The 13,802-nt window shown below is 46.3% G+C and overlaps 1 protein-coding gene across 3 annotated transcripts; it reads left to right on the forward strand.

Moving 5' to 3' along the window:
- The first annotated feature begins 435 nt into the window (after positions 1 to 435).
- On the forward strand, positions 436 to 13,602 carry LOC110511601 (PR domain zinc finger protein 1-like). 3 transcript variants are annotated; one of them, XM_036971425.1, is made up of 7 exons: positions 436 to 566; positions 1,272 to 1,579; positions 5,831 to 5,950; positions 7,828 to 8,071; positions 9,944 to 10,809; positions 10,918 to 11,046; positions 11,619 to 13,602. In XM_036971425.1, the coding sequence occupies exons 2-7, from the start codon at positions 1,313 to 1,315 to the stop codon at positions 12,189 to 12,191; spliced, it is 2,199 nt and encodes a 732-aa protein (XP_036827320.1). In that variant the 5' UTR covers positions 436 to 566; positions 1,272 to 1,312; the 3' UTR covers positions 12,192 to 13,602. The 3 variants fall into 3 exon arrangements, with proteins under 3 accessions (XP_036827320.1, XP_036827319.1, XP_036827321.1); XM_036971424.1 differs by having other exon boundaries at positions 439 to 577; XM_036971426.1 differs by lacking the exons at positions 436 to 566; positions 1,272 to 1,579; positions 5,831 to 5,950 and adding an exon at positions 6,036 to 7,598.
- Positions 13,603 to 13,802: the final 200 nt, after the last annotated feature.

Consider the following 13,802-nt stretch of genomic DNA (forward strand, 5'->3'; position numbering starts at 1 on the left):
CCTAGATGTTTTATTATGAATTTTTTTTAAAGTATGTGTGTGTGTGACCTGGGGGATTGAGGAGACCAAGATGTTGTAGGCTGAGGACGTTGTTCCACCAGATCAGATTGCTCGTTAAGGGTCAAACCACGCAAAAGTCTATCAGTGTCTTTGTCAGTGGCCACAAGCCAGCCATCTGCTATTCTTTCTTTCATTAATTCAGATGTCTTACGTGGGCCCCGGGGTGTTCCTTTGTGTGTGTGTGTGCATGGTCACATTCAGGCAACTGTCCAAAGCCACCAGTTATGTGTCAATTGGTCGCACGTCCAACTAATCCTCTCAGTCACATGACCAACGGCGGCTTCTCATTGGACGAGAGGATGGGGTAAAAAAGCATTGCCCAACGGTGGCTCGGGAGTTTTGGTGGCAGAGGCAAAGTGGGCACAGCCTGGATACCCGAAGGATCTTACAGGGAGGAATTCCTGGAAAAAACAAGCGAGAGTGACACTGGAAATAGTAGAAGACAAGAGAAAGGGAGGCGGAGAGGGATGACCTTACCAAAGAGATGATGTTCCCACAGCAAAATGGTTGTCTAAAAGTAATTGTCAACTGCATCCTATTTTGTGCCTGAATGACAATCCTTTTTTTTTTTTTTTTTTTAGAAGGAAGGTGTTTAAGCAATATGTCAAATACAGTAATCGTGAACTTTTGTATTCGAGTCAATGCTGAGTGAATGAACCGTGAATGAACAACACCGAATGGGCTTGACCTCTTGGGTTTGATTGAGTTTGGATTGGGAAAATAGCTCATGGTCATCAACGGGGGGTTGAGAAATGGAGTTGACTTGTTTACACTTACTTGATGGACTAGGATTTGGATTGGATTTGATCATCCGATATTCAGATTAATATTGGGGCTTGGAATATGTTGAATATTTTTGCTGGGTTGAATGGAAAAGCTGCATAGATTTTTGGTGAAATTAAGCATGTTGACTTGATTCATAGTTCCGGTATTGAACAATAACTTATGAGCTTGATGATGTTTTGGCTGAATTACATTGCTGATCATTTTGTCATTCAGTGGTTCTGTTGCCTTTTTTGCTATATATTGCTGCTCCGTGGATTATATTGACGACGACAAACATTGTCAACACCCTATCATGCAGTGGGATTAAGTCACTTTCAATCAATTCTCACAGTACAGTGCGTTGCTTATCAAGTGACAATGACAAGTGACAACAAGAAGCAAGGCAAAGGAATTCCACTAATTTCTCTCCCTTTTCTCTCTTCCAGACCTCAAGCTTTAACCAACGCATCTAAAGACGAGGGCCCCCATGAAAAACCGAAGTATCACCGAAGTAACACCGTACCGACGCACCCCAACCCAAACCAAGTCCAGCGGGGAAGAGAGGATCAACACAAAGAGTGTTAAGATGAAGCTGGAGACAGCCCCAGATATGAGTGAGTGGCGAGAGGACGACTTTGCCCTCAACTGCACCTACATTGTCCCTGACCAGGTGTCGGACCCCAGCTTCGGTGTGCCCAAAGCCATGACGTCCATACCCCGGAACCTCACCTTTGAGTACAGCACAGAGAATGAGGTAGGAACTTTAATAGAAGTCACATTTAAATCAGCATTTCTGGGCCAGATTTAGAACCAGGAGGGGAATACAGTACACGTTCACAGCCAAGCGCATGTTTGCGTATTGACATTTTACTGTGATGCACAATGTCTTTCTTACATACTCTATTGATTAAGTCTTAATGAATCTGGGACAGCCCGCGGTCAATGACAAGTTGTGGCCAAGGCTCGTGTTTGGTGCAAGCAAGAGTTGCTCCATTCCATTCCTGCTCTGCTCAGTGTTACAATGGCCATGTCGTGTGTGTGCCGGTAAAAACGCAGAGCCTCTTTACCGTTACCAAGTCTCTAGGTCAGTACTCCAATCACGTCTCTGGGTCAACACGCACACATATTTCCGTGAACAGGTCGCTGCAATACTGAAACAAATACCTTGTCATTATGTGTCTTTTCCATACCGCATCACAATCACCTTAGTTTCTTCACTGCCAGGATCTTCCTACCACAAACAGGCATAAGGCTCATGGTATCTTGACCCCGTGGTAGTCATCCACCTACTTAACAAGAGGTCAGGGACCAGCACAGCTGCATCCAGGAGATCCAACCTGAGCCGTAAAATCACATCAACAGTTCCCGCTCTGGCCCTCCTTCCCCCTCCCATCTCCACCCCTCGTTTTCCTCCATTTAGGTGAATCAGCCTTCTACACCATATGTCCAGGCTATGAGTGTCAGTGAATCAGCTTTCTACACCATATGTCCAGGCTATGAGTGTCAGTGAATCAGCCTTCTACACCATATGTCCAGGCTATGAGTGTCAGTGAATCAGCCTTCTACACCATATGTCCAGGCTATGAGTGTCAGTGAATCAGCCTTCTACACCATATGTCCAGGCTATGAGTGTCAGTGAATCAGCTGACTGGCATGGCCCTATTATGACTCACTAGAGAAGGGATCTGAGGTGTGAGGTTTTAGGCCGAGGGTGTCCTAAAATGTACACCGCGCTCTTGTGAAAAGTGAACTTACAATTGTGGCAGAAGAGATGTCTCTCTCTTTTGGGGGGGAAAAACAGGTTGTAATTATCTCTCGCACACTTCTCACTTTTCTCACTCTCCGTCTTCTTCACTTTTCGTGTGGTTAAGTGAGCATACGGTACCTTCCTCCTTCTCTCAGTATTTTCACCCAAGCAACTCTTAGATGTCCCTCCTTTAGCTGTGAGCGTCTCTTCTCTTCCCCTCTCTGCTGCTTTTTCTGCCTAGGCCTGCGAGAGGTGTGAAAACTGTGGTTATGAACGCATGGTAAGGTTTTTTGTGACTTTGTTAGTCTCCTTCCACCCTCACAAACACAAACCATCAGCCAAACCAGATGTAGCAAGTTGAATACACAGTGCAATACTTCACTTTCACACCAGGTTGTGAGAGCTCTTTTCCTGTTTCAGCAGAGGCAAAGTGACCCTCAACTCTACTGTACTTGCATGCAAGACGGCTACATTACTTGCACTTGTAAGCACAACTTTTTTTATATGAGTGTCTCACTAAAACACACATGTAAAGTATTCCAAACATGTCACAGTCTTTTGGTAAGGCTAGCTGTGTACCCTCAGAGAAGTTTCCCTTTCTGATAATGGCATTATGTCCATTTTATGTCTTGGAATCTTACCTTTGTGTGTGTGTGTGTGTGTGTGTGTGTGTGTGTGTGTGTGTGTGTGTGTGTGTGTGTGTGTGTGTGTGTGTGTGTGTGTGTGTGTGTGTGTGTGTGTGTTTTTCCCGATAAAGGTCACTGTGCCAGAGGGTGTGTCAATCAACAGGAAACAGACACATGACAATTTAATTAAAAATAAAACCTATGAACTACCTATCGGGACTTCACACGTACTTATTAGTCCTTGCCAACCATTGTTTGTTACCAGTCATTGTTTAGTCATGGCGATTGCCGATTATGCAAAAGCACTACTTTTTGAATTCTGGGATTCTTTCAGTTGTTCACCAAGTAATTATTGACTAACAGAAAGATCACAATGCGCAATGCCAAGAGTTGGCAGGAGTGGTGTAAAGCTCCCCGACATTAGACTCTGGAGCAGCGGAAACGCATTCTCTGGAGTGATGAATCACGCCTCACCATCCAACGGACGAATCGGGGTTTGACGGATGCTAGGAGAACGCTACCTGCCCCAATGCATAATGCCAACTATACTTTTTGGTGAAGGAGGAATAATGGTCTGTGGCTGTTTTTCATGGTTCAGGTGAGGCCCCTTAGATCCAGTGAAGGGAAATATTTTATGCAACAGCATACAATGACATTCTAGACAATTCTGTGCTTTCAACTTTGTGGGAACAGTTTGTGGAAGGCCTTTTCCTGTTTCAGCATGACAATGCCCCTGTACACAAAGTGAGGTCCATACAGAAATGGTTTGTCGAGATCAGTGTGGAAGAACTTGACTGGCCTGCACAGAGCCCTGACCTCAACCCCATCAAACACTTTTGTGCTGAATTGGAACGCCGACGGCGAGCCAGGCCTAAAAGCCCAACATCAGTGCCCGACCTCACTAATGCTCTTGTGGCTGAATGGAAGCAAGTCCCCGCAGCAATGTTCCATCATCTAGTGGGAAGCCATTCCAGTAAACAGCTGAGGCCACACGTAAGACCATGAATGGAAGGATTTGGCTGGTCAGAGTAGAAGAGGGGTCACTCCACCCTTCCACTCCTCCTTCCAACGCTCTTCGTAACTCCTAAGTGTGCCAAGAGGGGGGGGGGGGGGGGGGGGGGGGGGGGGGGGGACTGAGCGGGACTGAGCGGGTGAGGGGAGGAGGTGGGTAAGTAGGTTAGTCTCCAACGATTAACTTTCGTTTGGGGCGCAGGGCAGGCATCGTCACAGGCCGTATTTCCTGGCTGCGAGAGGACCTATTCCGAGCTGGGACAGTTAGGGGGGGAAGGTGGGAGGGAGAGTGGTGGCGTGGTCCAGTCAAGAAGTGAGTGATACTCCTCTACTCCTTCCCCCCTCCCTCCTTCTTCCTCGTCTTCTTATAAACCTGGCTGAGCGGTCGTTAATCAGCAGCCCTGTCGCAGCTCAGTCATTAGTCACGCTAAAACGGGGCCACACAATGTCCCTGTCACACTCACTCTCGTCTCACCCTCCGTCACCCCCTGGCCAGGACTCAACAGATCTTCAAGACAAAGCCCCTTAAGACCCCCAAGCTATGGGTGCGTCTCACCGATGCTCCCTGCCAAGCGTGGGTGTCCCCTGTGCCTTATTCAAACTTCCAGTACTTTCTAAAGAATCCCTATTGAAGTATGAGTCAGGTTGCTATTCCTGGCCGTCAAGGCTCAGGGGAGAGAGTTAAGTCTACCGTAGTTATTTCCCTGTTTCCTTTTCCCAGCTCTTGAATTAACTGTGGATGCGTCTTTTTCTTTATGTCATATAAGTGTGTAACTTGAGTCTGGTAAACTCCGAGTCAGAGTGTAGACATTGAGCACGTACCAGAAAAAGGCACGACAGGCACGACAGAGACTGGTGGTCATTCTCACCAGCGGGGGCAGCGGTGAGCTGAGTTAGGTCATTTATGTTCTGTCTCTGTCCCTGTAAAAGGCTCTGCATGGTCAATCCAACGTCTGCGGCGGCCGTAGAGCGTTCACTGCAACACGGCCTCCGCAGAAGTCAGGGAATTTATACCTCTTGAGCTTTGCTGAGCAGAGCAGAGCTGCGGTGAAGTAAGTTGTCATGGAAATGAGTTTGTGTTTATACTGTCAATGCAGAGCTATACGGACCCCTCCGCATTGTTAAATCACTTGCTCTGTGCACGGCGATGCGGTACAGAGCTCAATTTGGCCTCTGCATGGCTCTGGAGGCTCCTCCAACCACATTGTCGGGTCAAGCATAAATTGGCTTTAAGTCAATGGCGTTTATGAGGACAGTCAGCAGGTGAGAGAAGCAGGTCAGAGAAAGTGCAATTCCCTTCATTCATTTAACTCATTAGGCAAGAGGAAGAAAGCGAGTCACCTTGGAGCTCTGGAGAGAAGATCAGAGCTCCTGTCTGGGTCAACATGTCAAGGCCATAAAAATAAAAATTGGTAGAACAGAAAAAGTTCCTCAGGCCACAGCAAATTGACAGCACCCTCATGCTTCTAATAACTCTATTTCTATGGTCAAAGCTGTCTTAAGGAACTGGCACTGTTTGACTGACTCTAATGTTTGATAGCATGGGTCCCAGATCTGTTTGTGTCATCTTGAAATCTGGTTCTAAGGCTAACTGTTTGATGATGTATTGTCTTGTGTTTAGGTGACAGGCGTGTTCAGCAAAGAGTACATTCCTCAGGGGACTCGGTTCGGACCTCTGCAGGGTGACATCTACACCAAATACAACGTCCCCAAACAGGCCAACAGGAAATACTTCTGGAGGGTAAGTTAGCGGAATAACCGTTCACACACACACGGTTTGACATCAAGCTGTCGGGAGATGATGTGGAAACCGGCCACTAGGGGCAACAGTGGGCGCTGTCACCCTCAAGTAGATTTGGGTTTTGCTAGGGCATTGTGGACAGGGATGGTGGATGGGTGTAAGCATCTGCCTCTGATTCCAAAGGTTGCACGTGCTTATCCAGTGATATGTTTTGTTTTAAGCCTATCCCAGCCCCTAGCCCGTACCTTAACCATTCTGAGTTAATGCCTTCACAATTTGTAGTCAATTCCTGAACTTAACCCCAAACTTAAAAATGCTGAGTCAATGCCAGAACTTAATGCCTTACACACAAATTTGACTTTGGACCAACTTCGAAATTTGACGTTTGAACGTCTAATTCTGAGGTGAGAATGTAAGAGCTGGTTGGTAAGTACAGCCATGAAAACAGGTGAATGAAATTATACAGTGGGTTCTAGGGGAGAAATCTCAATACCTTACCTAACAAGCAGATATGGGAACTGCTTCTCAAAAGAGGCGGGGAAAAGAGATTCGACCCAAAAATCGTCCTAGTTATTCTTCTCCAATTATTCCTGGAAAAAGAAGCAAAAGTGGTAAAACAGTTTCACACCAAGTCAGTCACTTCCCATCTAAAAGGAAACAAAAAATGCATTGCTCAGAAGCCCATAGGTACTCAGGGGTTTTGGACAGATTTTTGGGGAAGTTGTGTATCTTTACACGCACGCAACAATTGCATCCTTCCCAGCGCTCAAGTCCCATTCAACCCATTCAACAAGTATGACATATAGGAAGTGATTGTTAGTGTTCCCCTATCTCTCTCTCTCTCTCTCATACACACTTCCTTCTCATTCCCACACACCCTCATCCTCTCTCTGTCTCCCGGCGGTCACTTGCCTAATTCAGGAGTTTTCTCTGAGTCGTTTCCCTGTTAGGGCTTTCTGTCCTACGTTTTCACCTTCCTTCTGGCATTTCCTGTAAACCCGATCCGTCCTGTCCTACTACTGCAAATTGGTGAAAGTCTGACTCGCCTCGAGAGTATGTCAACACTCTCTCACGGGACAGGTGTGGAGGTGTGTGACGTGTGTGAGTGTGTGTGCCTGTGAGCACGTGCCACCATCTATTTGTGTGTGTTTGGGTCTGCCAACACAACCCCTCTTACATTTCCTTAATTAAGCGATGCCAGTAAAAACAATTACAGGGCACTCTGTATATAATAAGTGATTGACAACTTGGCAAGTGAGGAAATGTAATGGAAATTCCTATGGTTGACATTATTGTGATATGCTGTATCTCCTGGTGGGAAGCAGCCATTCAAGTCTGGGCATGTTGAGAGAAACCCCCCCCAACCAGAGTGTGAGAGAAAGAAAGAGAAAGAGAGAGAGAAAAAAATACGTCTGTCTGTCTGTCTGTCTGTCTGGGCATGCGTTCAAACTCTTTGCCCTGCCCCCTCCCCGTCAGTCTAACTAGCAGCTGATAAAAGCAGTGACAGCGTTGATTTCACACCAGACAGTGACAGTAGTTCAGGAACCCACACACAGTGCGCGGGACACACACTCAAGAAACAACCCAGGTGGAACAAGAACCAGGTCATTAGAAGAGGACATAGGAGACTGTTCTGTACATGGCAGAGGTGAACTACACTTTCTATCGACATACTGTGACAATGTTTTGTCAGCTCAGCAGCTCAACTGCTACAGTGAACGTTTCAGTCATGAGTGAATGCAACAATACAGTAGAGGTCAATCGGTTACAAAGTTGTGTACTAACTGATGTTACACTATGTTTTAAATACAAGCGTGGGCGCGGGTTCTATTATTGCATTGTATTCTTATTTCACTCTCCCCTCTTTCCCCTCCCAGATCTATAACGGCAGGCAGCTATACCACTTCATCGATGGCTATGACTTGCAGCGCAGCAACTGGATGCGCTACGTCAACCCAGCGCACTCGCTGTCCGAACAGAACCTGGTGGCGTGCCAGAATGGCCGTGACGTCTACTTCTACACCAGCCGGCCCGTGGAGCCCAAGCAGGAGCTGCTGGTGTGGTACAGCCAAGATTTCGCCCAGAGACTGTGCAGCCAACCAGGTGACGAGCTCAAGCAAAGTGAGTGCCATCTTTGATTTTTGTTGTTGTTGTTGTTGTTGTTGTTGTTGCCCTCCTCTCATCTATTCACTCTCCTCAACTCCTCTCCTTGTTTCTTTCTCCTCTACCCTCTCCCCTCGTCTTTCCCATCCTCTACTCTTCTCTCCTCTGCACTCATCTTTCTCTCTCCTTGAATTGCTTTTCCATCTACTCTCTAGCTCTCTCTTTTCTGTGGCTCTACAAATAAAGCCCTATTCTATGTTATGACACTCAATGAAAAACGGTTAGTGAGTGAGAGGGTAATGTAGTGAAAGACAGTCAGGTGTGTATGTTTGTCTCTAGGTGGAAACGATGATGAACAGCGAGACAGTTTTCTTTTCATACCTATATCAGATTTTTTTTTTTAAAGGGGGTTTAAATCTCTGTGTGTGTGTGTCTGCTCGATAAGATGACACAAAGTTGAGCCATTTTTTTGTCCGATCACAGACTTTCATGATTATTGTCTTCAAAGGAGTATTTTTTTCCCCCCTCATATTGATAAGATCTGAGTTCATTAGATGGTAAACAATGAGACTGAGTGTGACGGAAACCATTTCCTTTCTTGTCCCCTTTTTGGAGCGGATGGCATTGTTCTGGAATATGTCCTGAGTCATGGTTGGGTGAGAGACTTACTGACAAAACACAATACACGGCTACACCTGCCTCAATGTAGGAGACGGCTCACCCACACACACAAACACACTCACTCTTCCTTACACAACATAGGGAACTTCTCAAAAGGAGTAGAAAAGTCATCTCAACAATGCCTGGTCAAGTAAAGTCCGTGAGTCATTGTCAGCTGTACATTCAGGTATGGCAAGTTGTCCACTCATTATATGACAACTAGTTTTGTTGCCAGAAACTCTGTAAGGAGACATGCCCTCTTCAACTATAATTACATTGCACAGTCATTCAACCTGTTGACTAATGTTGACTAGGCTACAATGCCAACTGCTTTGACACAGTCCTTTTTACTGTGTACTCCACCGCACTTGGGGACAACCCTGATAAAGACTGTAGTAATTAAATTCACACAAAACAATAAAGGATAAAAGTAGCTTAAATAGTCTCTCCAAACACATTTGGTTTAAATTGATCAATTTCTAGGCCTAATTAAAGGGTGACAGTTGAAAGTTCACGCCTAAGCTTGGTATGATCACTAATGCACGGTTTAATGCACTATTGTATCCTGCAGTGGGTTCACTTTCCCTTTAATCCTGGTTGTAAGGAAATTTATGTTAAACAGCGAGTAATGAGTTAGTTAAAAGCCACACAGCTATTCACATAAAACATAAGTAGGACTTAAAACAAGCTAACTAAATGGCAAATGCATTTCTTCCTGCGGTCCTGAGAAAGATGCTTGAGCGGTACTTGAAACCTTGCGACAGAAACGTCCCCCCCCCCCTCCCAAAATTAAAGCGTTTTGTTTTACTACAAATCCTACATGACACATACCCACATACACCCACACATCAAAATGAAAACATTGCTATCATCGTTGCCAGACAGAAACCATGAACTCTTTTGAAGTTTCATCTAAAAACTGAAACCGTCATCATCATTTACCATAAGAGGGAGCGCTAAGGGAGGATGTGAGAGCCCGAGTGCGAGTGTGGTGCGTCACTACAGTCACTTCTCACTTCGTTAAGACTGTGAACTTTGTCATTTGTCCATCAATACTGTCCTATTGCAGAGTGATAAGTGAATAAATTGCTCATTAAGTCAACACAAAGGACGGACGGAAGTTGTATTATTGTGTGGATTGGCAAGGTTGACCGTTGTCTTTACAGTGTATTTCATACACACTCAAACCCAACCACTATGTCTGACCTTGGGGTTTTTCTTCTTCTATAGAACACATTATCGGAGATGTCAGAGAATCCGAAGAGAAGGAGGAGATGAAAGACGAGAGAGAGGATGAAGGGGAGGAGAGAATTGACGTGGAGGTGCTGGAAAGAGACACGCCGCCCGACACGCCAGACGACCAAATCATGGACTTCAGCCAGAAGATAGAGAATGAGAAGGTGACCCAGGACCACCAGGGACCCATCCCCTCTCCTCAACCCGACCAGCGAGAGCCCAATCTGGGATCTCATGTCTACGGCTTCCCAGAGTGCCACCCGACCGCCCCCTCCCCGACCCGCGACCTTCACCTCCACGGGCTCTACAGCCACAGAGAGGGCCTAGTGTCCTCCTACCCCCTCTACCATCCCTCCAGACCCCTTCAACCCCCCTACCAGCTTCTCCCCCAATACAGCAGCCCCCACTACCCCCACCTATTCCTCCCCCAGTACCCCCCACCCTTCCCTGGGATGCTCCCCTCCAGAGGCCCTCTGCGGTACAGCAGCTATCCGAGTAACGATGGACTTCCACACCCCTCCATGACCCACCAGCCTGGTCTGCTCCCAGTGTCTCTGCCCTACCCCGGAGCGACTCAGGGAGGGCTGAAGGAGAGGACCCCAAATATGTCACCTCCTTGTGGGGCCCCAGCCACCCCAGAGCTCTCTCCCCTTCCCAAGCAGGAGCACCAGACACCCCTGCCGTCACCCTGTGGCTGTGAGGAGGCCATGAACCTCAGCATGGACATGCCAAAGAGCAGCCCCTCGCCACCTGCCCCTGGCTACAAATCCCTTCCCTACCCCCTGAAGAAACAGAACGGCAAGATCAAGTACGAATGCAACGTCTGCATCAAGACTTTCGGACAGCTGTCCAACCTCAAGGTGAGGATCTTATAGATCTTATAGGTGGTACTTTTGGTTTCTCTGGTGGCCCAATCTATTCCTGTCTTATTGTGGGTTCCTATCTAACCGAGGCATTTTTTCTTTTAGGTGCATCTGAGAGTACACAGTGGAGAGAAGCCCTTCCAGTGTCACCTCTGTCTGAAGAGCTTCACCCAGCTAGCCCACCTGCAGAAGCATCACCTGGTCCACACTGGAGAGAAACCACATGAGTGCACGGTATGTTTGTGTTTTGATCAGCTTTTTCCAGTCTACTTCAGCTCTAAAACACACACACACACACACACACCCCTGCGTGCCAGTATGAATTTCACCCTGCCCTGCCCTTGTGATGTAAGGAATCCCTGGGCTTTTGTTGAACACTCTTTTATAACTATGTGGGTGTGATCATGACCTCAGTCCTGTGTTGATTTTCATGGTAGGGTTCAGTGATCTCCAACTCAAAACAAGCAGTCTACACTTATAGAAAAAAGGGTTCTTCGGCTGTCCCCATATGAGAACTCTTTGAACAATCCTTTTTCGGGTTCCATGTAGAACTCTCTGGGGAAAGGTTTCTACATGGAACCCAATAGGGTTCTACCTGGATCCAAAAGGGTTCTACCTGGAACCAAAAAGGGTTGTTCAAAGGGTTCTCCTATGGGTTTATAGCACCTTTTTTTCTAAGAGTGTCGGGTCATACCCTGCTAGCACGCAACCACAGAAACCCAGGAGCCTGGTTTGTTCTAATGATATCACTATCACAACATCATCCTAACCTGAACTTTCCTATCCATCTGTTCCTATTCATGTAGGTGTGTCACAAGCGCTTCAGCAGCACCAGCAACCTCCGGACCCACCTGCGGCTCCACTCGGGTGAGAAGCCCTACCAGTGCAAGCTGTGTAGCACCAAGTTCACCCAGTACATTCACCTCAAGCTCCACCGACGCCTGCACATCGCCCGCGACCGCCCCCACTGCTGCCCTCTCTGCGCCCACACCTTCCTCCACCGCTTCTCGCTGCGCATCCACCAGCGCAGCTGCTGCCCCGCCTCTGCCCAGGCCCACGCCAGCTCACATGCCCACGCCCACATCCGCGAGCTGGTCGAGCGCTTTGACACCAGCCCCGAGGCGGACACGCTGCCTGAAGGGGCAGGACCGGCCCATTTGGAAGCTGCAGTGGAGCGCTGGGTGGCCCGGAGCTTGGAAGGGCGAGAGGGCAAGGAGGACCAGAGTGAAGCCACCCTGCTGCTCAAGGCCTTCACGGCGGCCATTAACGCCCCAGCTCCTCCCACGACGTCATCGCACACTTCTACTTCAGCCTATCAGGAGAGGGCTAGTGTTGTACGCCTCTACAACCGGCCAATGGTGAAGACGCAAGGGCAGTAGGCAAAGTAGAATTACCCGTTTGGGGAGGGGTAAGGAACGAGAAACATTTTAAGGGTCTACCTCCTGAAAAGCCAGAGCACAATCGATAAAGTCGTCACGGAAAAAATAAGTATTTCCTCGAGGGGAGGAGAGACTATGGAAAGCCAATAAGAGGGCAGCACCAAAACAAAGACTATTCAAAGACATGGCCAGTGTGTTCAGTGATTGCACTTCCACCCTAACTAAGGGTGTTTTCTTAATCGCCGTGAAGTTTCACTCAGGTCCACAGGTGTACTTTACATGGAATGTGTGAGAGAGTTTGTCAGCTATATTTGTTCAGTTCAGTGATTATTTTTCTTGTTAACGTAATGTTACGTCTTGACACTTCCAAGGAGGCTTACTCTTGGGAAAACCGTTGGACCAATGCCACAGACTATTACTGCGATATCTAATGTTTAATTACCGGACAATCTTTGTGTATATTTATTTATTTTTGCTAAAAAAGGGGTAGATCAGGGATCTTGAAACTATGTGTATGTATTTGCGTTTGCCAAAAAAAACAACAAGAATCAAATCAAATATGAGGATAAACAGGTCTAACTTATGTAGCATAACTTTTTCAAACATAAATTGTGTATTCTAATGTAATGTAACAAGAGAGGAAAGCAAACTAAAAGTAGTCAGAATGTTAGAATGTTCCGGTTCAATTCAAATAGCTTCTCAGGACTTCCTGTGAGTCATTTAGTGATGTATTGGAGGTACATACTTCTGCACAGAAACTAGCAATAAAAAGAAAAAACGTTTGTTTCTTCTTTTTTGTGTGTCTTTTTGAATGTTAAAACATTAAGACAGTGTGCTTGCATTTGAATTTGTTTGAATATATCCTGAAATACCATTGCGTTTCTAGCTCTTTCTCTTTGATTCAGTTGTTATCTACCCACTGTCGATATCTGCTTTATTTAATTCGTCCTCTATACTGGTGGTACTGTAGATGCGATTGTCATCCGAATCAGAGCATGAACCATACAGTCTGTGAGAATGAACCCGATGTAGTCTGTACTGCACTTTCCCCTTTACTCAGTCTGCTCCTAGTACCACTGTGAATATATACTCAGGTGAATGGCTCTCGGCTCTTGTTATTTTACCAAAACTATTGACAAAGGTACCTCATACTAGAGCTGTATGTTTTCGCTCTCACTGGAAAAAGCCAGAAATAGATCCATGCGCACCAAGGTTTCTGTTACCTAGAACCAAAATGGTGGAACTGTTCTAACATTAATACTGTGTGAATTATAATTGTTTTTGTATACACATTTGTAGTTTTGTCTATGTAGTTTATTTTTGGACCAAGGTTATCATATGTGGATACTTTATGTCAGAGATTATTTTCATGATACTTTTGCAATAAATGTAGCACATGTTGTTTTTCAAACCGTGATGTCTTTTGAGTTTTCTATTTTCTCGCTTCAAAAATCCGACATGCTTGTATTTGCACATTCACATGAAGGCACACACAGACACCCCCTCACAAATCCCCCACATACTCTCGCCCTCTCTTACTCATAACCAAACTCTAGAAAGTCCCATACGACAGCCCACTCAAAACTCTTGAGTTCACTTTCTTAGAAAATA

Source organism: Oncorhynchus mykiss, chromosome 32 (assembly GCF_013265735.2).
Source record: "Oncorhynchus mykiss isolate Arlee chromosome 32, USDA_OmykA_1.1, whole genome shotgun sequence".
NCBI lineage: Eukaryota > Metazoa > Chordata > Actinopteri > Salmoniformes > Salmonidae > Oncorhynchus > Oncorhynchus mykiss.

Coding starts and splice junctions, on each gene's coding strand:
- LOC110511601 (XM_036971425.1), top strand. CDS start 1,313: ATGAAAAACCGAAGTATCACCGAAGTAACACCGTACCGACGCACCCCA. Junction 1,580..5,830: donor AGTACAGCACAGAGAATGAG/GTAGGAACTTTA, acceptor TCTTGTGTTTAG/GTGACAGGCGTGTTCAGCAA. Junction 8,072..9,943: donor AGGTGACGAGCTCAAGCAAA/GTGAGTGCCATC, acceptor CTTCTTCTATAG/AACACATTATCGGAGATGTC.